We start from the raw sequence: 27752 nt of genomic DNA, 5'->3' as shown, positions 1-27752 counted from the left end.
ATTAACCTGAGCCAACTCTTAACTATAAACCTGAGTCAACTCTTAACTATAAACCTGAGTCAACCCATAACTATAAACCTGAGTCAACTCTTAACTATAAACCTGAGTCAACCCATAACTATAAACCTGAGTCAACTCTTAACTATAAACCTGAGTCAACTCTTAACTATAAACCTGAGTCAACTCTTAACTATAAACCTGAGTCAACCCATAACTATAAACCTGAGTCAACTCTTAACTATAAACCTGAGTCAACTCTTAACTATAAACCTGAGTCAACCCATAACTATAAACCTGAGTCAACTCTTAACTATAAACCTGAGCCAACTCTTAACTATAAACCTGAGTCAACCCATAACTATAAACCTGAGTCAACCCATAACTATAAACCTGAGTCAACTCTTAACTATAAACCTGAGTCAACCCATAACTATAAACCTGAGTCAACCCATAACTATAAACCTGAGTCAACTCTTAACTATAAACCTGAGTCAACCCATAACTATAAACCTGAGTCAACTCTTAACTATAAACCTGAGCCAACTCTTAACTATAAACCTGAGTCAACTCTTAACTATAAACCTGAGCCAACTCTTAACTATGAACCTGAGCCAACTCTTAACTAGAAACCTGAGCTAACGCTTAACTAGAAACCTGGGATCGACAAGTAACCCTGCAAATAAGATATGATGGTGCCTGGCCAATAAGGGCTTTGTAGGTGACATCATTACTGCCTATGACTGATCATTAAAAAAAAATCCTTTTCAGGATGTACCTGCTTGGTGTAAACCACAGGGGGTGGGGGGGGTATTTTCACAGTGTGGTTGCTATTAGTAGTACTACGTTTACTTAAGTACAGGATTTGAATACTTCTTCCACAACTGTATTCTACCTTACTGTTTGTGCTTGTGTACTTCCTGAGTGGAAAGCAGTACCTGAAGGCAACACCGGATCACGTGACCACCTCCGTTATTTCCTGCAGCATCAGACCTCTCTCCGCTCCTCCTCGCTCCTCGCTCCTGCCTGCGACAGCACAGCAGTGGTGGTGGTGCGGTCGGTCTGAAGGCACGTAATCGGAAAGAAGAAGACGAAGTGAAGGCCTCTGCTCACACCGATAACTGTTGCACTCACAGCGACGACGGATATATAAAAAAACACTTCTTTTTTTTGGCATATTAGTTTTCTAATCTTAGCTGTTGTTTTTTTTTACATTTTTTATTTGATAGCCGTGTAAGAGAAAAATGGCGACAGCTGCGGTGTCTGGAGCGGAGCTGGTCCGCGGACAGGCCTTCGACGTCGGGCCTCGGTACAGCAACCTCTCCTACATTGGAGAGGGAGCCTACGGGATGGTGTGGTGAGTGTGTACCCTGAACACTCTGTCTACCCTACCTAGCTTTATTTCTTTCAAACACGCAATGCATAGAGTTCACATCTTCTCTTTTTTTAGCCCGACTAACTTGCTGTTGCAAACAACTGTGTGAAACCGATGTTAGTTTAATAATGAAGGTAGCGTCGGTTCGCGAGGATAATGCATTAAATCACGGCCGAATTGGCTGACTTTTGGCTGTAAAAAAAAAGAAAAAAAAAAAAAGTGACCGACTTAAAAGTCAATTTAAATTGTATTTAGGTAACGCTACAAGCTTAATAGTGTAACGTTACTGTTTCTTCATAACAAATCGTTATGTGTTGCATCCTCTGCTCTCAAACGTTGCATGCAAGCTTATAAAAATGAACACATTTGGTGTTTTTGTCAATAATATCACTACAACGGGCACTGAACAGGCTCGGTGCGATCACCCACGTGGAATTTACAGTGATTTTTATTTCGTTTTTCTCTTCCAATCTACCCTTTTTAATACTTCACCATAGAATATAGAGCTTTTCAGCAGGATTCATACGAATCTAACACTACTACATCTTGTTGTTGCTTCACTGCTTCATCATAAAATATCCACACATGTTAGCTATACAGTATTTACATTTAATGTGCAGGGATTTTAATTGACTTAAACATGCCTTTAAAAAAAAAAATATTTAGATAGATATGTTCTCCCCCTTCGTAGCTGTACAACTATGTTTTAGACTTATTTGGTGATATTGCCTGAAAATTTACTTGCAAGAGAAGCTCAAGGGTTTTCTCCTTGAAAATGTGTTTCAGTAGCAGATGGCTTGTTACACAATGTGAAGGAATTTATAGGCGAGACCCACTCGGACTGTAGTATTTCATATACTAAATGAAATCAGAGATGTAGCTGAGGATAACTCATCAAAACTATGTGGTATGGAGGTTTTACCCCGTTCTACTGCATGATTGATATCATAACTGTGTACATTTGTAGTATTCATTCTGATAATTAACCCTGTATTCATTATTTTAACAGCATCTCAGTTTGTATTAAGCTAAATCCTACTCTCCTCCTTTCAAAAAACACCAACTCTTGTGGTTTCTTTAACCTTTTGGTAATGTGTGCTGCACACTGTGCTGTATTACATAATATAATGTCCTTGTGTCAAACAGCAGCAGCAGCAGCAGCAGCAGCAGTGTAGTTCTGTTTCTTTCTCCTCTGTGGTGAGAAGAGCTTGGGGTTTTCTGAGAGGTTGACACACAGCCTGTCTACAGTGTAGAGGCACAGCAGGTTGTTCAGCATCTTTCTGTCTGCAAAATGGAGAAAAAAAAAAAAAGCACTCAGCAACGGTTGTTACTGGTACGATCCACTGTAAAGCAAATCCTTGGTTAGCTCAAGGCGAGCGGACCAGATCACCATTAAAGCCCCACAGTGTTGGAAGGTTGTTGATTTGTGAAGAGGTTGATGTTTTCTTTAGCTTTAAAAGAGACAATAACACGTTAGAATAAGCGTTGGAAACTGCACAAACTTTGAAGTCACTGCAATTCAAATAAATTTAAAAAAAGTAAGAAATCCACCTAAAAAAATAAGTATCCTCTTTCTGGAATCTTAAATATGAGGATCTGCTGCTTTTGTTACTGCCTCATATCACTGTAAACGTAATACTTTAGTTGGTTTTTTTTTTTACTGTCAGCTAGAAAATGAATCATTTGAAGACATCACTTTGTTCTCTGGTTACTTGTGACTGGTTCATACTGCTGCACTAATCAAAAGTATCTGCCGATTAATCAATAGTGACAGCTGACTTTCTTGATATCTGCTGAACTAATCCAGTTTCATTAATACTAACTAGATATGGATACATCTTTTGATTGCATATATCTGTAACAAACGGCGGTGAGAAGATGCTCAACATAACAAGTATAGTGGAACTGATGGCGTTCATTTTTCTCCAGATTGACTCGTTCACCGGTGTTTTTTTGGTTGGGGGGGGGTACATTTACTAGAATCTAAATCTTACTTGGAATCAAAATACAGACTGACCACCTGTAAAGCTTGATTTTAAGAGGACTAATCAAGGATAAAGTGTTAAAGTTAGTGCTAAACATGAGTAAAATAAGGTCAAGATATTCTCAGTGTCTGCTACAATGAGTGTTGATATGTTATGAGGCGTAACCTGTGGGGTTCTCGTAGGTGTGGTGTGTCTGGACGTCACCTCTGAGAGACCATTGATCAGTCCAGCTGTGAGGTTTTATTCCTTCTTTTTTTTTTTTTCTAGCAAGTTTCACTTTCTGTAAGCGGAGCACTTTTCGGTACGCGTTCGCCCATGCTGGCCATCGGTGCTTTCATCTTCTGGCTGTTGCAAGTAATTCCAGTAATGTGAAATGTGTAAGATGAAGACTTCCCACAGTTGTTTTTTTGCTCCGTTCTTTGACAGTTTGCTTTAAGATCAGACATCTTTTTTTTTTTGTCCATCTCATCTGCTTGAATGAATGATGGTTAGTTTGACACATGATCATTGATGATGTGATGTAATTGGAATTCACCGTTCAGTTTGAATGCATTTGTTTTGGTTTGGATTGCGCCTTTCAGCTCACACAAAAACCCACTTGAGCTAATGTGTTTTTAAATGAAATGTCTTACTTATCTTCCAAGGAACCAGTGATACTGTATATTATGAGTGGGAATTATATATATATATATATATATATATATATATTTATTTATTTATTTATTTATTTATTTATTATTAAATCAGAGCAACGTGCACAGACAGGTCCGTCATGCTTGACTAGGGCTGCAAGGACTGGATTTGTTTTGACTCCCAATGATGCCAAAATCTCAAAGACAGCAAAATGACAAGTTACAACAACATTGTGTCCATTAAGCGCAACGTTTTTGTTTCTTTTACAAGCTTTTCTCACACGTAAGAGGGTCCTGTGAGACGAAATATGCACCATCATGCTCTATTAGATTATGAAATGTGAGGCAGCATTGATTTAATCCGAGTCTCTCAAAGAGAAATTTTGATTTATTTAGATTCTGAAAACTTCCATCTTTATAACGAAGTTAACGACTGTTTTCACTTTGTAGCCGTGAAATGACTGAATCAGCAGCTTTTATACCAGCGGCAGAACCTACATAAACCCTCCGGTATTCTTCACTCATGTTAACATGAGAGCAGTTATTTACTTTGGGTTATTTTTGGCGTTGGAGTGGATGATCTGTCAGCCTCAGCCTCCTTGCTCCTGCGGTCTTGCTGCATTCCTCTTTGAGACCTGTAGTTTTGAGTCAGTCGGTCTTGTTGCTTTAATGTACAGCAGCCAAAGAAAGTGGTGCAGCGTGTACTTTTAACATTCAAAGTATTTTTAAATCAGGAACTTGCTCTTTTATCTGGCCTTTTGGGGTGACAGTGCACCACTATATACTGGTGTCATCTCATAAACGGCTTCCGCTGGGACGCCTTTAATGAGTATTATGAGTCCCAAAAGCTGGATTTTTATTATATTTTACATACATTGATGCATGAGCACATTTCACACATAGTTTTTTCTTTTGCAAAATTAGAAAGGATCACATATTCATAGAAAGGCATTTGTGATCGCTTAAAAGTAATGTGTAAAAAAAACAAAACAAATGTGTAGTTTACAGCGATTTGATCCCAAATATCAACATGTCATGCATCCCAAAGCATCAAACCAGCTGATCAAACCAAACCTCCCAACTTTCTGAAGCCCAGGTGCTGTTTGTGGTGTAAAGTATTTTAGCATACTTAATCACACCATGAGTATAACGTCGTGTCAAAGATAAAGACCTGGTGGCCGAGGTTTTCTAGCCGCTCATGGGCTTTATTACAGGAAGGATTTTTATGGTTCTTATGGAAGCCTCCTACAAAAATCTGTTCTGTCACCGACAGTTGGTCTAAATTCTATAGTTCACCTAGTCAATGTCGTTCCTCATAGAGCGTTTCTTTTTATCTGTGTGTCTGAAGTGTCCGCACTACAAGCAAATCAGCTATTGACCAATGTACTAGAAAGTGGTATTTGAGCATTTTAACCAAGATAAAACAATTATTTTGTCAGCGTTCCTAGCTGTAGATACCCTCCATACAATAATGAATCAGAGTTGTAGTAGTAATGTGTTGTGCTGATTTCTTTTAATAACTGTGCAGATCTTAATGGAACAAGGCAGGACGGAGGATTATAATCAGTCTGCGAGTCTTTAGTTGGTACAAAGAAAGGTCAGGTAATCGGTGTATATTACTCCAGAAAGTTGTGTGTTTGTGTTATGGAACCTGGCTGCGTTTGGCTGTAATGGTAAGAGGGCGGTTTGACGGTGAGCCGTGTCGGTGTCGACCTATTTTTGCTTTCAAGAGGCTCTTGTTGACTGTGTTGACTGTGTTGACTGTGCGGCTTGCCGGTGGCTGAGGCCTGCTGCTCGTACTGACTCTCTTATCACAAGCCTCAGTCCACACACAGCCGACGGGTCTTATGCAATCGCGAGATACTGTATCGCCCTCCTGTGATGATGTTCCGGAGCTTAAGCATACTCTGGCTTTTTCTTTTTTTATCACGCCCACATGAACAGTTGGATCATGGGGGGGGGGGGGGGGGGGGGGGGGTGTGCTGCTGCTGCTGCTGCTGCTGCTGAACGGGTTGATACGGCACTGCGCGGATTGATTGTGACCAACAGAAATTTGGAAATTTCTAATTTTACAATGAAAACGGACAAACATTTTTTTTATTAGTGATACCTGATCTGCCTTTTTAAGATCAGGTATCACTAAGATCGGAACCGTGCATCCCAAGTTGATTAACTATAAAAACGCCCTGTTCTCCACGAGGTCTGATGCCGGTGGATTTGGCGTCATATTTGACTCTTGTTTCAACATGTTTGAGTTGTAATGCCAGTCGAAAGACATCAAGGAATATAGAAAGTCCACCTGATATGAGCAGTGTTGTGTAGTTCACAGTAAATCTGACGGTACTTGAACATGTCGTCATAACCGGCATTAAGCTTTCTTTTTGATTTGAAACCATTTTGCCGAAGAAGTTTATTTTATTTTTTTATTCAGCCAGGCGAGTGAGGTAAAGGTGAAGTTGTAAAGACTGTCAGAAGTTGAATTAAACCAAGCTGACACCCTGGAGCATAAATAATAACTGCTACTAAATCATTTGTCTATGTTGTAAGGGCTGCAACTAACAATTATTGACATTCTCTTTATCAGTGGATTATATTCACAATTATGTCATGTAGTCTAAAAACAAATTGTAAAAAGGCCCAGAGCTCATTGTGGCATTTTCAGATAAAAAATGTTTTAATTTAAAATGAGAACGGAGAAATCCAGCAAATCCAGTCCTGATTTTAGTTTTTAAGTGAAAAAAGCTGTTCCATAACATGTGCATTAAATGTACCTGTAGACTGGTAATAACTGCATCAAGAGTCCAGACAAAGTACACCATCACGTTTTATTTGGATACAATTTGATAGTTTTAAGATGTAACTAGTTGTCGTGGAATACAGTGTACCTCTCTTGCACCAAAGTGACATTTACCCAAAATATAAATATTGGTGTTGTCCCCCACATTTCATATAGTAAATATTTCACTGTGTTTAAACCCCGCACGTCTTTTTTCCTCCTCACGGCGACTCCTTCTGGTCTTGAAGCTCATCTCCTTGACCCGTCTGGATTCCTCGCCGTCTGCTGAAGCTCAGCGCTTCATTCTGTCGTGAGCCGTCCTCTCCAATGCCACCGTGGCGCCTGTCTCCATGGCAACCTCATCTGCCTCTGACATCAGCACCACAGCCAATTGGAGCAATGGGGGGGGGGATGAATAGCCTTGACACTCTTGAGATCCTGTTGTGCAGTTCAGAAGGAGATGTAATTTGTGTAATTTTGGGGGAGACTTTAGGCCGAGACGAGCTCAGGGACTTCTGGTTCAACTAAACGCGTAAAAAGACCGTTCACGCATTGTTCGGCTTGTTGCATTGAAGCTGATATATTGGTGTTCATCGTGATGCATTTTATTACTGCACTGCTGCTACATACACAGGATGCATTCCTCCATTTACTCAAATAACTGCCATGGTTACGGTATGAAATGAGGCCGCGTTGTGGAGAAACCACGACGACGTGGACTCCACAGTACGACGGGTTACATTGACAGAGGTGGTCGGCAGCGTCGAACGCATCTTTTGGAAGTTGTGCACAAAGCAAGATTGTTAAATGTACTTTCCTCGACAGTTGTGCAACGTTTAAGCGCAGGGAAGACGTATATTTGCATGTAAAACAAATAGTTTTGCATTTTGTATGACGCATTCGGCTAATATTCCAAGTTACCAGCATGAGTAACAACTTTACTCTTTACGAACAACTTGATCACGTATGTGGAATGTTTTCCTGCGGGGTTCTAGAGAAAGTGCATATAGAGGAATAGTCGTTGGACTCTTATGTGGAGCTATTAAAGCTACAAACTAACAATTGTTTTTGTTATTGATTGATCTGTCAATTTGTGATTGTCTTAATAATGGTTAATCTATTCCAATTTTCTTTTTAAATGGTTAATAAATAGTCCAAGATGAGATCTATTAATGTCTTGTTTTGTTCACCCAACAGTCATCAACACCAAAAATAGTTAATTTAAACTAATGGAAACAGAAAAGTAGAAAATCTTCACATTTGAGAAGCTAGAATCAGAGATTATTTATGATTTCTAAACGGCTCACGTAGGTCTGCAACAAATGACTAATCAATTAATATTTTCTCTATTTATCGACTGGTCTATAAAATGCCTTTTTTTATTTTTATTTTTTTTATTTACAATTTCCTAAAACCAAAGGTTACGTCTGCAGATGTCTTGTTTTTGTAGCAAATCCTCACAATTTAGAAGCTGTAACCAGTTAATGTTTGACATAGTTGCTTTAAGAAATGACTCGAAAATAATTGAGTCATTTTCTGTAGTTTGATAGTAAATTGTTTCAGCTGTTTAAGGCATGACTTAGACTTGGTTGTGATGACAAGTTACTCATAAAAGGAGCTAAAGGTGGAGGGGACTATTTCTTGCCAGATTAATTCAAACATAAAGGAGTGCAAATTGTCAATTGCACAACACTACTAAAATATTTCCCTATTAGCTTTTGTTTTAATTATTCAGGAAGTACCACCGTCTGAATGTGGTTGAATGCAGAGACTCGACTGCTGGTTGGTAGAATGACTCGAGGATAACGAGCTGCGACACAACGGTCCGAGTGTTCGCTCCTCACCTGAGAGCTGGAGGTCCTGCTGTGCTTCAGACCATACAGTCCAGTGTTTACACTGTTTCTCTGTAATGTTGTGCAGCACGGTGTTTAAATGGGCAGAATAAGAAAGAAACCATTTATTTGGTCTGATTCTGTTTTTAATGCGGCCTCTGTTGCGTAATCTCTCTAAAAAAATAAATTTGAATATTAATTCATACTAATGGAAAACAATACAGAACATAATAGCTATTCATTTGGTTATTAGGTTTGATAAGCAGTCGGTATAGGAATGAGGAAAAAGGCAATTTACAACATTAGTTTTGATTCACATTTTGCTGCGGCGTGTGAGCGATTTGATTTGTATTACAAACAAATAATTATAGTTACTTAACTAAGTGCCTCAAATATAGTCAACTACTTCAACTAGCTAGCTCCAAACACTGTCGTTTAGTATTGTTCTTATCAGCAAATGTATTAGTACATGTATTAGTATTAGTAGCATGAATATCATGACAGGGTTTCCTCCTAAAAATAGTTTATTCAAGGCTTAATACTGATGCCTCTTGTGTCTCATTTTTGTTTGTTTATTACATTCTACATTATAAAGGTGCCCTGTGGGGTTCCTTCTAAACAAAGTTTCTGTTGACGTTCAGCGCTCAAGGTGTATCTTTGAGGTCTAACAAATTAAGTATAATTCCTTCCTCATAAACGTTTGTTTAAAGATTTCCTCCTCACAGCACATCGCTGGGAGGAGGATTTCTTCACACGTTAGACACAATCTGTAGATCAGTGGAATAGTGTGAAACCATTGGCAGTGGTGTGATGTAATGTTATGTAACAATGCACTTGTGTTCACAAGACAAAGAAAATGTTAAAACATCACTCGAAACTCTTCAGGGAAATATATGGCATTTACTGTGTGAAAAGACACCGAGCTCTTTCTCTCTATCGGTTAATGTTTCATTTCATGAAAGCCTATAAAGAGTTCATGTTGTTAGCAGAGGAGGGGATTGGTTTTAGGCCCATTCTCACCTAAAGGGATTGTTCAGATGTTTTGAAGTGAGCTTGTCCATAAGAGTGCATTACAGACAGACATGAGTACCGACACAGGAGCAGTTACGTAGAAAACCTAAAGAAAATCAGTCCAACTCTGCCATACAACCCCACTTGAAATAATCCAAACTATCCCTTTTAACGTGAAGTCTGTGACAAAGTACTGCAAACCACAGTGAGGATCTATTTGAAATAGATATCACTGCTCAACGTGTACCGTGTGCACGGTGTGAGGAGGGAAGAGTGGCTTCCTGAAAGTCACTTCCTCAAAGTTTCCTCAAAGTCTGAGAATGATCAGAGGCACGTGTTGAACATGTTTGCATTGCCACAATAAGATATGCGCTTAAAACTTGATTTACAAGTAGTAGAAAAGTAATGTTCAGTATTCCAGGATGTGTGTAGTTGTGTATTTTTCTTGTTAAAGCAGAAAGAGAAAACACAAAAACCTGCATGTTAAGGTGCTTTTACCAGTGGCTCTTCTCGTGTCAGTTTCCCCTCATAAAGGCAACATTTGTATATTTGTCATACTGGGACGATGCTGGAGCGTATCAAAGCATGCATTCTGCAGAAGACAGGGAAACATACCAGGTCTCACAGGGCTGTTTTCATCATGTAGAGCTCATTTTGAATCACACAGCCGTGCAAGCTTGAGTGAAATGTTCTCGTAAACACAAACGCCTCACCGTCACCTGGCTGAAAACAGGTTGTTTTGGTTAGTAAACAGGAAGTGGGTTTTGATAAGCAAGAAGATGCAGCCCAAATCTGTAATAGTTCACGGATAAAGCTTTAAGTGAACAAATATGCAGAGCTGAATAGTGTGATTTTACTGTTAAAAGGATTGTATATTTTGTTCTACACACAGCTAAGAAGGCCTAATGTGTGAACTCTGGTGGGCGATAGTCAGTGAAGCCTGAGGCTTTACTACTGAAGCCTCTCACAAACAGCAAGCGATGGTATCAGTTCTAAGAAAAGGATTACACTTTATTAATCGATTGATCTCTGCAGAAACATCTAGCATGGATTCTGAAATTATGAATACAGATACACAAATCAAATCAGGAACAAGAAATTAAAAACAATACATCAGTTTATAGAGTAGATTCAAGAGATCTGGGATAAGTTTGGTAAAAATGTGAATCATTTTATATTGTTTGTTGGGAAATTTAGGCGACTTATACTTTGTTCATTCCCTCCCTTCGTTCTCCTCTTCATTTCTCTCTCTTCATTTCTCTCTCTTCATTTCTCTCTCTTCATTTCCCTCCCTTCATTCCCTCCCTTCATCGTTCCCTCCCTTCGTTCCCTCTCTTCATCGTTCCCTCTCTTCATTCCCTCTCTTCATTCCCTCCCTTCATTCCCTCTCTTCATTGTACCCTCTCTTCATCGTTCCCTCCCTTCGTTCTCCTCTTCATTTCTCTCTTCATTTCCCTCTCCATTTCCCTCTCTTCATTTCCCTCCCTTCATTCCCTCCCTTCATCGTTCCCTCCCTTCGTTCCCTCTCTTCATTCCCTCTCTTCATTCCCTCCCTTCGTTCCCTCTCTTCATCGTTCCCTCCCTTCGTTCCCTCTCTTCATCGTTTCCTCTCTTCATTGTTCCCTCCCTTCGTTTCCTCTCTTCATCGTTCCCTCTCTGCGTTCCCTCTCACCCTTCATTCCCACTCTTCCTTTTCCCTTCCTTCCCTTCCCTCTCTTCCTCCCTTCGTTCCCTCTCTTCGTTCCCTCCCTCCCTTCCTTCGTTCCCTCCCTTCCTTCGTTCCCTCCCTTCCTTCGCTCCCTTCCTTCGCTCCCTCTCTTCCTTCGCTCCCTCCCTTCCTTCGCTCCCTCTCTTCCTTCATTCCCTCCTTTCCTTCGCTCCCTCCCTTCCTTCGCTTCGTCCCTTCTTTCGTTCCCTCCCTTCCTTCATTCCCTCTCTATCTTACTCGCTGGCTCGTTGGCTGGATTTTAAATACTGTTTTTACAAACAGCAACGGACAACGTGACAACATATTCAACTTTTAATGATTGTGTGAAATTTTTGCAGCGTCGCTCATAATTCTGCAGTGGCCGAGTGCAAAAAAAAATAAAAAAAGAAGCTGCTGCACAGCATTTGAATGTTAGAATTTGAATGTCAATGTTATGAATGAGGCTTGGAACTATTGGACCCAGCCCTAATATTCACTGATGTGATTGATAACCCTCTGTACCGTGGTGCCTCACTAGATGAGTAGATGTTCTGTAAATAGAGTCAGAGAGCCTCTAATCCCTCAGTACCGAAGCTGATGTCAGCCTGTGAGTGTTGTTTGAAGCTCGACCCTCCGACCCCCCCCCCCGCTTCACACTGCCTTCAAAGCCTTTCTGCAAATCGTTGGACCCCGTCTTTCTAAGTCTGCACAAGGACGCTCATATCTGCACTTTATCCTGCTGGTTGGTAGGATAAAGTGCCCCCCCCTTCTTCTTCCTTCAACCCAACCCCTTGAACATAGTCATGGTAACAGCCCTATTGCATAACACAGCGGCTGCAGTGTAAAGCCTTGTATTACCGTCTCCTTGGAAACAGACCCCCCCCACACACACACACACACACACACACACACACACACACACTCCCCTCCTCTCTGTGCTTTTTCCTGCGCACTGAGCATGCTCAGAAAACCATACAGAAGCAGAGGAAATGGGAAAGGAAGCTCAGAGCAGATTCTCTTCACTGTTGCATATGAGAGTCTGCAGCTCTCATTGTCACCACAGCTTCTTTTATTAAGATAAGAAAAAATACAAGAAAATCTGATGCATTTGATAACAATCCTCTATATATTAACAAAGATGTGAGTAAACGTTCTCATAGCTACATATATCCAACAGTTTCAACCTTTCCTGAACAGTTTGGGCTGCAAGTAATGATCATTTTCACTATTGATTCATCTACCAGCTGTTTTCTTGGCTCGTCAACTCATTGTTTGTGCGTTAATGTCAGAATATAGTAGGAAATGTGCATCACAAGTTCCCAAAGCTCAAGTTGACATACTGATTGATTGTCTAAGACCTGAAGGAAATGGATTTTCTGATATAGAAGACTAAGAAAACCTGAAGTTATTCACAATTTGTGAAGCTGGAACCAGTGGATTTTGGGCAATCGCTGCGAAAAAAAATGGCTTTCAAAAATGAATTGATAATCAGAAAATAAAATCCGCCTCTTATTGGAATTGAGCTACAAAACATAGAGATATGTTTTAATATATCGTATCTTCGTCAGACATCAAAGCTAGTAATCAGTAAAAATCTAAACCAGTAAAAAGTTCAAAACTCGTGAGTCTCTTTGAGTGAATCATTCTCAGGAATGAAAGTCCACCCTTCAGTGATAAGGCTCAGCAGGTCGAGACTCTCACAGTACACCGAGGCCAGCACATTAGTACTACGCACTCATCTCGGTGTACTTTGTACTTCCTCAAAGACTTCCTTCTGTGACACTCCTGGACAAACTGACAAGGAACTGATAGGCTTGCCTCAGTAACCGTGTGGTGAAATGTAGTGTGGACTAAAGATTGTCCTCACTTCTCTCTGCACTCAACAACAGCAACATGCAACACATTTAGTGCATTTAAAAAAAAAGGGGAAAAAAAAGATATAGATATTATTATTAGTTAAGCTAGTAGCTTTTGAAAAGGGCTCCAGCTAACGATTAACAGGAAGTACCAAAAATGTGGACTCACTTTCTGGTTTTAGGACTCATTCCTGCCGCACTTTTATACGATTATTAGTTTAATCTATGAAATAATAGAAAAGAAGAGTTTTCCTGAGCAATCGTTATAAAACACAAAGATATCTTCTATTATTTGCGATACAAAACCGAAAAATGCACCAAATCCTCACATTTAAGAAGATGGAAGCAGATTTTTGCATTAGTTATTTTTGCTTTATAAATAACTAAACAAGGGCTCCTCCAACTAATGACATTCTGTTTGTCATCTTTACATCACGCATGAGAAAATATTGTTATTGCCTGTTCTAAAAACAAGATGTGTCTGTGCCAAACTGGCTCATATTATGGTTTAGATGAATACGTCTTGTAGCTTCTCTGTACAAGACGAGGGTATCTACTGGTGTAGAACAGTTAACATGGAGAGCTATTTCCTCCCACACACACACACACACACACACACACACACACACACACTCACATTCCTCTCACACAAGTGGAGAGGAAGGTCACTCATATTTCCCTCGCAGGAGGCTGGCACACTTGTGTTTACATTTCAGTCCCTACGCCCCCATCACTATAGCAACTCTTTTTCTTATTCTGTCATTCTACGTGGGTGGCTTTCAGTCCGTTGTTTGTAATTTGCAGAAATAAAATCCCTCTTGGCTGTAGGTGTAAATGATGCAGCTCAAGAACTTTTTTTTTTTTTCCTCAGTTTCGTTATCCTGAAGGTGCAGCTTTGTTGGGCAATTTTTTTGGGGGGGTTTCATGATTGCTCCAAAATGGCAGCAACTTGTAACAGATTTGACAGCAGATGACTTGGAAATCCAGACGACGTTGGAAGCCGGGAGCAGTTAATTTGCATTCCTTGGCAGTGGGCAGTGAGTTTGGACGTGGTTTTTGGTGTGTCAGTTCCTGTGCACTGAGGATGTCTGGCCAGTTTGCATAACCAACACCAGACTAAAATATGAATTCTCATTCTTTGGGACAGACTTCAAATTAGATGGACTGAATTCCTGTCGTTGCATTAAGAACCCAAGACTTTCATGTCACCCTAAAAATATCTAAAAAGGATTTTGAAAGTATTAGAGCTCTTGAAGGCAACACACAGACATCTTATTTTTTTTATTCCTGCTTTATCTGATTTAAAAGCAATGATGAGACGACGTTGGCGTGCAAGACGCAGGTTTAGACCCCAGTTTGGGAATTCAAAATATCTCCGACTGAGTGAGCGTGGGGAAGTTGAGACAGCCATTAAACCAGTGAAAAGAGCCAGCAATTCAGCAGTGGACATGTCTGTACCTGGCGTGGTGTGGAGGAGGCGTCTCACCACAGATGGGCCTAAGCTTTCACAATTAGTCTGCTGGATGTAGAAGCGCTCACACAAGCAGTAGAAGTGACTCTCTTTGTTAGTTTTTATTGCCTTTTTTTTGCTTGGCACCAATCATTTGGACGACAGGGTTTTGCTCTATAATAACTATCAAGCTCCTCACACACACCTGAACCTGCAACAGCTGCTAGAAGCCCAACCAAGAACAATTAAAAACAAACAAGTAATGCTCTTAAAGGACCGTGGCGTTCATTTAACATGTTGATACTTGTTGATGCAACGTAGTAGATGGTGAACATGATCCTCAGAAGAAAGGGCCTGCAGGTAAAAAGCTATTCTATTTATCTATTCATGCCAAGGGGCATGCTGGGATTTCTTTCCTGTTTCCATCTGATCATAGGCAGGAGTTTCCACCATGTTCTATCTCAGTAATGCCCTTAATCTTGAATGAAAAGATGAGCAAATATGCTTTTTTCCAGTCTGCATAATGTTTGAATTTTAATTGTATGTGGTTCTTGTTTGCATAATGAGCTAAATGCTTCATTTTACTCTTTTAGTAGTGTATTTGACAGCACTGTCATCTTTGGAACGGGTGGATTGAATTGACAGTAGATCCCCTCTGCTATGAAAGGCACATTACCTCTTAATCTGTGTGCATTACCTTATTGCCCCTTCTCTGGATCTGGCTTTAGTGTGAGATCTCAGGCATCCCATCATTTCCTGTATATGTTATGCTTTTCATTATTGGATTTCTTTCTCTCTTTTTTTTTTTTTAAGATGACAATATTACAAAATGGAGCTAAACGGCCGGCTAACATTCATACCTACTCAACAAGATGACTTGTCACATCATAGGCTTTATTGAGCACTGCTTTTTGTAAGAAAGAGCTGCAATTAATTGAGTGTTATATACTTTGCTGTCTCTTTGAGCATACATTTAAAATGTGTCTCACTTGTGTACAGCAATGGGGATTTGAGATCCTGTTTTCCAGGCCTTGAATTGTTTCAAAAGAAGTGAAAATATGTGATGAACGTCTACGACGCGTCTCAAAGTCTTAGATACTTGCTATTGCTTTTAGTCGTTTTATTGTCTCAGTCTACTAAAATCGCTTTAGTTTATTTGTTGTTCTTTATGCTTTTTCCTTGCTGAGTGGTCGATGTGCATTAAACTTTCAAACTCATCTCTGTTTTAATGTGGAGCTTTTGTGTTATTCTTTGTGGAGAAACTGAGTTTTTATGAATCTGTTGATTTAAATCAATTAGTCAACAAAATCTATGAGTGAGAATATCTTTGGTTTTTTGATTCCTCAGTATGATTTATTATATATATCATACATATAAAGCAAATTGTTGCTTTTTGACTTGCACAAATAAGCGATATTCCTCCCAACATTGAATGTCAGGGCAGCATTTAAAACACATTTTTTTATCATTACAACTGCAACTGGAAGAAGTAGTCTTTAGTAGTAGTAGTAGTAGTAGTAGTAGTAGTAGTAAAGTCATGTTATACTTTCGTAGTATAGTTATCAAGGTGTGGAGAAACCAGAGTGAGGTGATCTTATCTTCAGCTCCTCCCTCCTTCTGGTTCTTTGTAGCACAGTTTAGAAGCAGGTAGCTGCACCGAACAGGGACTGTCTCTCCACTCAGCTGAGCTGTGTGTCGTGGTGCTGTGTGTTCAGGTATCGGCGCTTAGGTCTGGTAAGAGTGACGTTGTCTGCGTTTGGGAGTTTTGCTCCACTCCTACATTCCTGGTCTCACTTTTCATCTGACCGACGCTACAGCAGCCTCATTGTTTTCTGCTCCACGCAGTAACAAAGTGCATTTGCCGTGTTAAGATACTGCTAATGCAAGCCCGGACACTTCCTGCTGTCACCACTTCACATTAAAAGATTTCCACTTGCAAGCCACAGGAAGGAAACGGCGTTTGTCACCGACTTTGGCGCCCGGCTGCTGCTGTTCAATAAGACTCGGTCTGCAAAGCGAGATATGATTTTGTTTCTCTGTACTTAAATGTCAGTAGATCATTTCAACATATTTCAAAGGGAAATGATGAAAGAAGAAAACACCACATGTGCTATCTGCTGTATGAACCAGAAAACCTCAAAGCTTAGAAACTTTTGCCCTTCCTTCCTTCTTTTTTTTTTGATTTGTGGACTTGTGTTATTACTGCATAGAGACTGAGGGCGTTTAAGTCCCGCCCACACCGGACGGGAAAACAATTCGTAGCTCTCCATTGACTTTGTGCTGCGTGAAGGAGCCTCCTTGTTATAACAGAAAAATGACTGAAAGCTGCTGTGTGTTGGGATGAACTACCAACAGGGAAAAAGAACCCAAAATGTAGTTTTTAGCAGAAAGAATGAGAAAACGGTGGTATCCTGACACTCGGTGTGTCTAATGTTACGTGAGCATCAAGCATTTTGTCAGACAAGTCTGTACAAAATATACAAAACAGGAAGTTAAAACTAAAGTATCCACATTTCAGGTTGAAAGGTGGAGACACGAGAATAAACGGGTCAAAATGTGTTCTGGTTTTGCTGTACTTCACTTGTTTTAAGTGTTTTCCTCCCTCAATGTCGGCGTCTAATAGTTGTTGTTTTTTTATTCTTTTTTTTTTTTTTACATAACCCAGCTCTGCCTATGACCGCGACAACAAGATCCGCGTGGCCATCAAGAAGATCAGCCCTTTCGAGCACCAGACGTACTGCCAGCGCACCTTGAGGGAGATCAAGATCCTGCTGCGCTTCAAACATGAGAACATCATCAGCATCAACGACATCATCCGCACACCAACCATTGACCAGATGAAGGACGTGTATCCTCTCACAAACGCGTCTCATCATTTAGATTTTAACGTACTTTATGTTTCTGCAGTTTAATCTATGGGCTTCAGGTTAATCCTTAAGGACGTTTATAGGAGTTTTCTTGCATGTTTATGGTAGTTAATAGGATGTTAAAGTATTTGTATTTCCTCAGGTGTTTGTGCTTTTATGCAAATCTATTTCAAACATTTAAAATGACTTCTTTGTGTTGCCAGTGAAGTTCGTCTCGCACACCAACAGTCGTAGTTGCAAATGTTCTCAGTTGTATTTTTATTGCATAATGGCCACCTGTCACCATATATTTGGCAGAGACGCTCTTCACTGCAGCAACAGTAGCACACTGGTGGAGTGTGTAGTTACAGTCGGTTTCATAGTTCTGCACTCTGCTTTACCTTTTTTAAAAGAAATGGCTGTGACCGCCGATGCCTCTCTGCTTCCTGCTCACCAGATCAGATGAGCAAAAACCAGAAAAACCATAAACAATATCTTTTTTGAAATCTCTCCTCAGCTCATTTGAGATGTTACTGAATCTTCTCGTGGCTCTGCAGGAACATTAAAATAAAGATAAGCTAAGCTAGCCCGAGCTAAACGATGCAACCTTATTCACTTTCTCTGCAATCCCATTTGAGTGTGTTCTCCACAACATGAAAGTAGAAGTTCTTTAGCGTGGCGCTGCGCAGATACATCGTCCAGGATCTCATGGAGACGGACCTCTACAAGCTGCTGAAGACTCAACACCTGAGCAACGACCACATCTGCTACTTCCTGTACCAGATCCTACGAGGGCTCAAGTACATCCACTCTGCCAACGTCCTGCATCGCGACCTGAAGCCCTCCAACCTTCTGCTGAACACCACCTGTGATCTCAAGGTAGAGCCTCAAACAGGCATTCACTCTGCCGTGTGTCTTTATTCATGTGGAGCTCCAGGTGCAAGTGAGTCATTTACTGTAAAGCACTCTGAGCTGCAGTTATTGTATAAAAGGTGCCATACAAATACAGTTTATTTTTGTCTTTAAAGAGGCATTACTGGGCTGATTTTCAGTCACTGATAATTCATAATATGTTTCTTATTTAGTACAGGTACATGATTTTAAGATGAAACATTACAGCGTTCAGTCTTATCCTTCCAGATTTTGTCAGTGTTGAAAGGCCTCTCAAGCCTGAATTGAACTGTTTTTAGGTTCAATTTGAGTTGAAAAGAGTACAAAACAGCCATGCAAACAGCTCTGAACATGTTCTATAACCTGTGGAGGGTTTTACGTTGTCAGTGAAATGACATCCAGCTTATTTAGATCTTGTGTCCTCCAATCCTGCGGCCATTCATCGTCTCCTCTCTCTCTCTCGTCCTCCTGCAGATCTGTGACTTTGGTTTGGCCCGTGTGGCTGATCCGGACCACGATCACACTGGGTTCCTAACAGAGTACGTAGCCACTCGCTGGTACCGAGCGCCTGAGATCATGCTGAACTCCAAGGTGAGTGTTGACATGTCAACAGGATGAGTGCATGAGTGTTTTGGGTTTATTTTTGTTTGTTTTTGCTAAAAGACACCTGGAAATATGATCTCTGTTTTTAGTTAAAACCTCAGTCGTTTTATTTTTTTTGGGGGGAATATTGACTGTAGATGTTTCTTTCTTTAAATCTTAAATGTAACCTTCTGATTCCTAGGTAGAAGAATGAGGCTCTAGTAATAACTTGATACTGTTCATGCTGTGTTAACCGAGTCTTATATTGACTTTAGATACACTGTAGTCATGACCGTGTCGTTGTGCCGCTCCCCCTCAGGGCTATACCAAGTCCATAGACATCTGGTCAGTGGGCTGCATCCTGGCTGAGATGTTGTCCAACAGGCCAATCTTTCCCGGGAAGCACTACTTGGATCAGCTTAACCACATTTTGGGTAAAAATTCCCTTCATTATTACCGGTGTTTATAGGGTGAGTTTAAATGTCCGGGTTCATTAGCACTGTGCCAGCTTTACTGCTGTTCATTTTCTAAAATATTTTAAGATCAATTACTTGAAATGTGAAAATGCTGTCGAGTCCAAATGCAATTTCGACTAAACTCCCCACTCTGTTTTAAGGTGGTATTAACATTTCAAACGAAGAAATTGTGTTTATGTAGTTTAAACATAAACATCAGATCATTTTAAAATTGATAATGAAGACTGTGCTGTGTATATAGTTTATGTCTCTCTGTCTCTCTTCATTGTATATATTTACAATCAGTATCTCATGATGGTCGCACTGTAGCACATGTCAATAACATCATGTTTTCCTTTCAGTTGAGACAAATGTGAGTCTGTTGCAAAATGCAGTGTCGCTTTAGTCCACATCAAAGATTTGACACCTTTTAGTAGCAACAGCTTCCTGGTGCCTGTCCATGGATCCTGTAGCTGTTAGTATTCATTTATAAAGGTTTTTTGGGTGCTAGACCACATATTGCTTCTCCCATCTGTCGTTGAGTTGTCCATTCAGACTGTTACTTAACAAAAACTTAGTAGATGCTGTGTTTCATTTAGATTTAAAAAAAAATAAAAAATGAATCAGAAAGTAACTCTTCTCTCTAATCTTTGTCCTTCAGGGATCCTGGGTTCTCCCTCTCAGGAGGATCTCAACTGCATCATCAACATCAAGGCCAGGAACTACCTTTTGTCGCTGCCTTTGCGCTGCAAAGTGCCGTGGAACCGCCTCTTCCCCAATGCTGATCCCAAAGGTCAGAGTCAGAATAGACTCGTGGTTTTTTTTTTTTTTTTCATAGATTCTTTGAGAGGTTTGTACTGCAGACGATGGAGAGTTACCACCGCTGAACTATTTCCTGAGAACATTCCTGGACAGAATATGATTTTATGGGACGCACGGGGACAAACCATTTACCCACCGGTCAGGCAAAACAAGTGATGTAACAACTCCAGTTCCATTGTGATTTCAGGGTACACAACTAGATTATAATACGATTTTAAACGGGCAGCAGCTGAACAAATTAGTCCCAGAATTTCCTCATAAAACGTGTAAAATCAAAAATCGTCTCCTTGTTTTCTACTTTGAAATAATCCAAACAGTATGGTGGGTGTGATGGCGCCCTCTAGTGGGCCAACAAGCTCATTGTTGCTTCAGAATCCTGTTGAATGTTCTTTCTCTCGTGCTGCAGCTCTGGACCTGTTGGACAAGATGTTGACATTCAACCCTCACAAGAGGATCGAGGTGGAGGAGGCCCTGGCGCACCCGTACCTGGAGCAGTACTACGACCCCACGGATGAGGTGAGGCGCTCGTCTTGGGCTGTTGGACGTCGTCTTTTGCTGATCGAGTCGTCACCTTGGGAGTTTTTGTTGCATCTGTTATGTTCCTCTATTCCTTAAAAGTATGATAAGTAACTTTTCAGTAGTAAAATGACCAGACCTATGTTGTATTGAAGAAATCCTTAGTTTTAATAAGTTAAAGGTGTGTTTCATTTGGTTGCCCGTCACAGAAGTCATACATCTTTGTTCCAGTTCTAAGCCACATATTTACGATACACTCTTTCGGTCTTTTTGACTTTTTATTTTTACGGGATGAAGGATTGTCTGGATCTTCAGTCATCAGAGAAGCGAGCCGAGCAAACGTTAGCGGCGGCTGTGTCGGAGAAACGCAGATTTCTTTTTCAGTGTTTTAGTCACCCGGTCAGTTCGTTTTGGAGAGGAGGAGACCTCTGCAGTGAAAACCTCCTGAATGATGAACACAGAATGACAGCAATAGTGGTGAAGACAACAACTCCCACAATCCTTCACTACTTCATGAAGCCACCAAACTCATTTGTTGTTATTATTGTAGTTTAGACACACTTGGCAGCAGAGAATATGGTGTTCTTCGCTTGAACCTAAAACCTGCAATTCATATCTCCATAACTGAATGATTCTGCTCATATTTTAAACACGGAGCACTCCATTTAACGTCTCTGTTTGTGGGTTGGACACCAGAAGTCTCCACGGAACGTTTGCACCAACATGTCCTCTCTGTCTCTCTTGTGCAGCCTGTTGCAGAGGCCCCGTTCAAGTTTGACATGGAGCTGGACGACCTCCCCAAAGAGACACTGAAGGAGCTCATCTTTGAAGAAACTTCACGTTTCCAGATCGCCTTTAGGTCCTAACGTCTCACACGGGGTAAGTCCACATCGCCTGCCGTCCAGATAATAACCTGAGAACCAACGTAAACTCAGAGAGGGACAGTGTGCAGAACAGTTTGACTATTCGCTGCTCTGCAGTCTTTTTTTTTTTGTTTTAAGGATGACCCTCATTCCTTCCTGTTGAGCGGTGATAAAGCTTTAAAATCTACTGATTCATTTGTGTTTGAATTCAACAGCTCAAGCAAAGACCGCTCACTGTGCGCTGCAATATAGATTTTAGAGTGAAGTAGATGTTCTTCACGACGATGAAACCACTTTTAAAAACCACTTATCTCAACGGGCACTTTCAAGGTCCACCACCAAGTATATTTTCAATTGTTAGTGAAATATAATATATGGAAGTTTGATCTGAAAGCAGATGAAAATAAACAGTTTTATGTCACTTAAATGTTAAAAACATGATATGGAGAATTGCCCAATAACCTAATACCGTGAGGCGGTTATTCTAGTTTTATAATTAATAATAAATAAATATGAGCGCAACTCAAGTCGCTCCTCTTTTTTTTCTTTTTTTCAAAGTATCTTTTTATTTAGGGATGTAATGTGCAGTGGGCTCACTTATTCAAGAGATTTTCTATCTTGTATACGTTCGCAAATCCAATATGAAATACTTTAGTCTGTTTAACTGAAGATCTTAAAGACACGGTAGTCTTAATGGGACGTTTTTCACTCTGACTAGAATGTAATTATGGGGAGAAAACCTGATGCTTGTAAATGTTTTGCATGTCAACGGACACTTTTGCCAATTGTTAATGTAAACACACAATACTGCTGCCTTTTTTATATAATAAATAGGGATTTACAAATCAATATTGGAAACGGATTACACCATTAAAGAGCGTTCATAAACCCCCACACAGTAGCTCCTCAGATGTGACGTCTTTGCGAACCACCAGCTGCTCGCTGACGGGCCTCTTGTTGCGATAATAACTATCACTGCCTCTCATCTGCTTCGTGTCAGCGTATGTAATTACTGTGTTTCCTCTCGATGCGTAAACACGAGTCGGCTGAAAAGGAAACGGGAGTGAGACGCAAAGCTGCTCTCATTTTCACGTCTTAATTCTTATTTCTGTAACTTCTGTTAATGTCTATTTAACTTCATCATTAACAGTTTAGTTACAATGCAACCGCTGTGCTGACGTAATACATTTATCATTAAGGAAAGGTCTTACATAAATATATTCGTAAATGCTTAAAAATACATCAAACTTCTTTTAAGTGTTAATTGGTCATTTAAACAACCAGTGTGGTTTACACTCTTAGTGGTGACTTTAAGAGTCTCTGTAGATACCAGATCTTCTTTTAAATAACACACAGCATGTAAGAGTCCATTAAAGAGCGACTAGAAACACCCCGTGTTGATGTACAGTAAAGGTTCAGGCTGATTCTATCTACATGACACCAACATCCTCCAGATGTTTGTCTGACCTGCTGTTTCCAATTTTCTCTATTTCTAAGAACTGTTATTGACGGCATACACACATTTTTGTAACCTGGAAAAGTGAAATTCAATTTTCATAGTAAAACATCAGCTATTAATTAACATTTTCTCAGAAACGGCATCAAGTCACAGGACCTTGTTGTTGTTAAAACCTTGTTTTTAAGTTTATTTTCCTCCACAGGCGCCTGATAATCGGACTGAACTGACTTTTTTTTGTTTGTTATTAATTCATTCGTTGTTTGAATTATTTGAATCACTGAACAGAAATTTACAGCATATTTTAATACACAAAGGTCCATTCCAAGTGTATTTCCAAACATTTAACAGGAACACAAATTAGAATAATAGCAGCCATTAAAGAAAGAAAAACATAAATAAATACAACATGGGTAAATATATATGTATGTGCCAGATGAATAGTGATGAGTGCTTAATATTCAGTCAAATAATAACAACAGAACCTCCTGCCGAGCAGAAAATGTGTCATGTTCAGGTTGGATCTCGGGTGTTTTTTACCGACCAGCAATGCAAAATGCAACTGACTATTGCAACTATTTGCTTCAGGTGAAGTCATTATACAAGACATTCATTTTACTAGAAACCAAGAGGCGTGGCGGCTCATCACACGCTCACTGTTTCTTCTCCCTCCAGGTGATTCCATGGACCGGCTTCTGCGTCGCTCCTCCTCGCCTCCTCACTGTTGCTGTGATGTTCTTTTTGTTTTTCTGCCTCTCCAGTCGTCCACATCGCCTGGATTCCTTGGGTCTCACTCGTCAAGTCCACTTTGCTCAGGAATGGCGTCAGGAATCAATCAATCAATCAATCAATCAATCAATCAGTCAATCGTTTGTCTATGCCTTTTCTCTCCTCTCACTTCCTCTCTCTTTTACATCACAGCTTACAGTTTGGGGGGGGGGGGGATTTTTGTGTTTCAAGCCAAGATAAACAACTTCTTCTGTTTTTTTTCCTTCGTGTGTCTTAAAGGCGTTTGGCTCTGGCTGCTCTTATTCGAGACCTTTTTACGTCCAGTTGAACAGCCGTGATGGACTAGCTGTTGTGTTTTCTGGTGCAGCTGTCGTGCTTATTACTCTGCCTACATTGCACAAACGAACAACGGTAGACTACTCAAATGAATCACCCATCATTTGAGTCTTTTCAATTTTCTAACCTTTTGTCGCACTGTTACAAGGGAGACCTTGATCTCTTATCTTTTCGTTCTCTTATCAAAAAAAAAAAGGAAAAACCTGAATTAAATCAACTGATTTATGCAATGAAATCACATAATCAGCCACAGACTTGTGGGCACAAAAGCCATTTTCTTTCGAAGAGGATCTATATTTTAACACATAAGGCCCAAATGCAAATATATATATATATATATATATATACATATAAATATATACATAGCCCAAAGAGTCTTAAGATATCTTAATGACTGATGATAGACGGTGAATCAGATGAATTTATTACCTTTCTTTTCTTTTCGTTAAACACAAAAATGTTGTCATTTCTCATCGGCTTCAGTAAAATGTGTATAAATGCACCAAATCACAAGTACGTTGAAAGATCAATTTCTGCCTTAGCCATGAGAAACCTAAAGGAAATGTCTGTTATTTCATACACGTCTGTATGTACTGTATGATGTTTTTCACACGGGAGAAGATTTACTGCGTCAGGACAAGAAGTCAGTTATGAAACGTTGTCGTGCCTCCTTTTTTTTTTTTCTTCCCGTTTGGTGTTTTTCTTTTTCTCTCTCTCTCTCTCTCTCTCTCTCTCTCTCTCTCTCTCTCTCTCTCTCGCCTTGTTAGAATAATACTGTGCCCTTTTGCATGACTGTTATAAGCTCCGCATACAAAGACGACGATGTTAAGTGCCACACAAGCCGGGCAGATCCGCCGTGAGAGCGCCCCGGCTCTTTCTGTTTCTACACTTCCCAACCGCATGGTGCTTTTTGGCCCGTCTCTTTTGTTTTGCCTCAGCATTTTTCTTTGTCCGTTTTTTTTTTATGTCATTTCCATTTACGTTTTTTCGTCGTTGTTGGGCAAACTCCCATCATGCACGCTAATGCGTCTTTTTTATGTGTGGTTGCAAATAGGAGAATAACCATATATCTGTATTTATACCAATCACACAGAAACCACAGAATGAGTCGTTTCCTCAACCTGAGAAGTGGAATCCAGGCACGATGCAGTTGATATAATACCCAAACGGAACTAATCAGGTTCTCCATTTTGTTCGTTGTAACATTTTTATTTTTGGCTTTAAATTGCACATTATCACGCTGATACCGGTTGGCAGTGTCGGCACCAGCCGACAACTGCAGTGCAAAAAAATTAAAATTAAAAAATAAGAAGCAGCAGAAGTCAAGAGCAGATTTTCAGTTCTTGTCACTAACTGCTGATTACAGACTGTTGGATTTCAAGATTTCAGAATCAAGACTTAAAAGACAAGAGAGATATATGTGTGTGTGTGTGTGTGTGTGTGTGTGTGTGTGTGTGTGTGTGTGTGTGTGTGTGTGTGTGTGTGTGTGTGTGTGTGTGTGGAAACTTTAAGGGAGCGTCATTCAGTTTGTTTACAAGTGGGCCTGGAACATATTCAGCTTCAAGGTAACACTTAGCCTTTTGTTGGGTTTCAGTACTGCAGCTTCTACAGAAAAGCTCATTCAGTGATGTGTGAGTGACCTAAAGAATGAAACTAAGTATTATCTACGACACTAAAACATCTCTGATAGATTATAGTCAAAATCTACCTTAATGGATTCTTCAAGAATCTTTCTCTGCTGGCACTTAAAGTAGTAATTAGAGATTTAAATCTAGAACGAGACCGTTTCAGGAGTATCGAGCTGCTTTTTAAAAAAAAATCTTTCTAACGACCACAACGATGTATGTGCTCTGTGTTTGACAGAAGATGAGTGAAGATAAATCTCAACTTTTGATTCTTCTTCTACATTTGCGTACACGTCAAAAAGCGAGTTTTGAGTCGTACAAACGGTTCTCTTGATGGCGTGGTCGAGTTAAACCCCCGCAGCTGGAAACAAAGACGTTTTAAATTAGTCTCTTTGTTCTGGCTGAATAATGTCAGACTGAAACCGAGTAGGAGAGGTGATGCTCTGCTGATGCTCGGTCTTAAAGAAATAACAGTCAATGGTGAAACGTGCTCATCGCCAAGTTCCCAGATGACCCCTCTGTATCCCACCAAAACCTTGAGATATCAACATAACGATGATGTGAAACTGAGAAAAACGCCAAATCCTCATTTTGAGAAGCTGTAACCGGCAAATGTTTAGTATTTTAACTTGATAATTGACTTAAAAAAACAATTATCCATTTATCGGAATTGTTTAGGAGTCGATTCATCATCTTATCTTTGCATCCTCGGTGTTAATTTAGTTCCACCTTCAATGAATGAAACGCTCAGATGCCGTGACTTGGGGAGTCTTTTAGGCAGCGTACAGCAGGTCACGTACAAAAATGTGCACTTTTCGTAAGTTTTTAATTATAAACAAATGATGTCCTTTTCTTGGTAAATACTCTGAACACATTTATGTTAACTGAAATAACTGTCTCAAACTTTTTTCTCCGTTTTCCTCATTAGTGTGAACTCAAGCAGGAAACTTTCATGGAAACATTAGGAAAAAAACGGACATGTAAAGATCAAGTTTTAGAAAATATCATGCAAATTTTATATTTAGAAAAATAAAATGTTTGATCGGTTCCCTCTCTGCTCACACCCCCAAAAAAACCTGCTTGTTGGTTTCGTCGTCCGTGACTAAACTCATCTGAAAAATGACCAAAACTCCAGTGCAAAATCTTTTTTTTGCACTGTCAAATTCTCACCTGAGCAGAACGTGAGGTAAAGACCCGTCTGTCTCACGATTATTAAATGCACTTGCTTCTAGTTGGGATGGGACTTGTAATCCGAGGTGCCTGCGGGGACTTGAATTGCCTGTAGATAGTCTTTTATTTTGGTGGGGTTGGGGGTGGGGTGTTTTAGTTAGAATTAAGGGCACTGGAAACCTTGCTGGGATTCGTTGTATAAAAAAGCTTCTGCTGACTTCTTTGTGCAACCTGTCTGTTTGTGCCTTCTTTGATAGTCTTGATATCCAAGATTTGATGTGCAGCTTTTGTTCAGTCGGGGGTCCGTTTGTAATCGCATTAAACGCTCTTAAAAATGATCACAATCAAGTCTGGGGGGGGGGGGGTATCCTTATCTTTCAGTTATGTAAATTTTATAGAGATTTGTTTCCACAGCTGTGTGATTTGTGACTGTATTGAAAAGATGAAAAGCAAACATTTATATTTTTTGCGTTACCCTTTTTTGTGCAGATATTTTTATTGTAAAATGAATGTTATGTTTCTATCGGACACTAATCTTGTTTGAGTTGTCTCCAGTGGAACTACTTCACGCTGTATGTTTTGATCAGTATAAACCTTTAATTGTGTAGTTAACATTTCTGAAAAAAGAAAACAAAAGAAACTCCTCGTTTGGATTTTAAAGGTGTGACCTGCCATAGACATTGTTGGAATTGATCGGTCCGTTTTTATTTTGCTGTCGTGTGAAGGATTTGACTTGAACGAAGCATTTCTTTGCTATTATTAAAGACTGACTGCCACTTTGACAAACCTGTTTTTTAATGTTAGTTTTTTTTGCAACTCTGCCATTTAAATAGACGTTCATTAAAAACATTTTACCTTTA

The 27752-nt window shown here is 39.9% G+C and overlaps 1 protein-coding gene across 1 annotated transcript; it reads left to right on the top strand.

Annotated features, from left to right (window-relative positions):
- Positions 1-1020: 1020 nt before the first annotated feature.
- Positions 1021-27752, top strand: mapk1 (mitogen-activated protein kinase 1). The gene is made up of 9 exons (XM_068721136.1): positions 1021-1354; positions 17267-17449; positions 18137-18326; positions 18813-18929; positions 19240-19354; positions 20037-20168; positions 20604-20713; positions 21463-21592; positions 23708-27752. Exons 1-8 carry the CDS (start codon positions 1242-1244, stop codon positions 21577-21579), a joined length of 1077 nt encoding a protein of 358 aa, XP_068577237.1. The 5' UTR covers positions 1021-1241; the 3' UTR covers positions 21580-21592; positions 23708-27752.

Source organism: Cebidichthys violaceus, unplaced genomic scaffold, assembly GCF_023349555.1.
Source record: "Cebidichthys violaceus isolate CVI_PGR_0920_01 unplaced genomic scaffold, fCebVio1.0.p SCAF_26, whole genome shotgun sequence".
Classification (NCBI taxonomy): Eukaryota; Metazoa; Chordata; class Actinopteri; order Perciformes; family Stichaeidae; genus Cebidichthys; species Cebidichthys violaceus.
This window is presented reverse-complemented; position numbering and strand designations above follow the sequence as displayed.

Bases quoted from the DNA above. Each gene is read 5' to 3' on its own strand.
- mapk1 (XM_068721136.1), top strand. From the start codon at position 1,242: ATGGCGACAGCTGCGGTGTCTGGAGCGGAGCTGGTCCGCGGACAGGCC. The intron at 1,355-17,266 runs GTGAGTGTGTAC...TACATAACCCAG, and splicing joins GGAGCCTACGGGATGGTGTG to CTCTGCCTATGACCGCGACA. The intron at 18,327-18,812 runs GTAGAGCCTCAA...GTCCTCCTGCAG, and splicing joins ACACCACCTGTGATCTCAAG to ATCTGTGACTTTGGTTTGGC.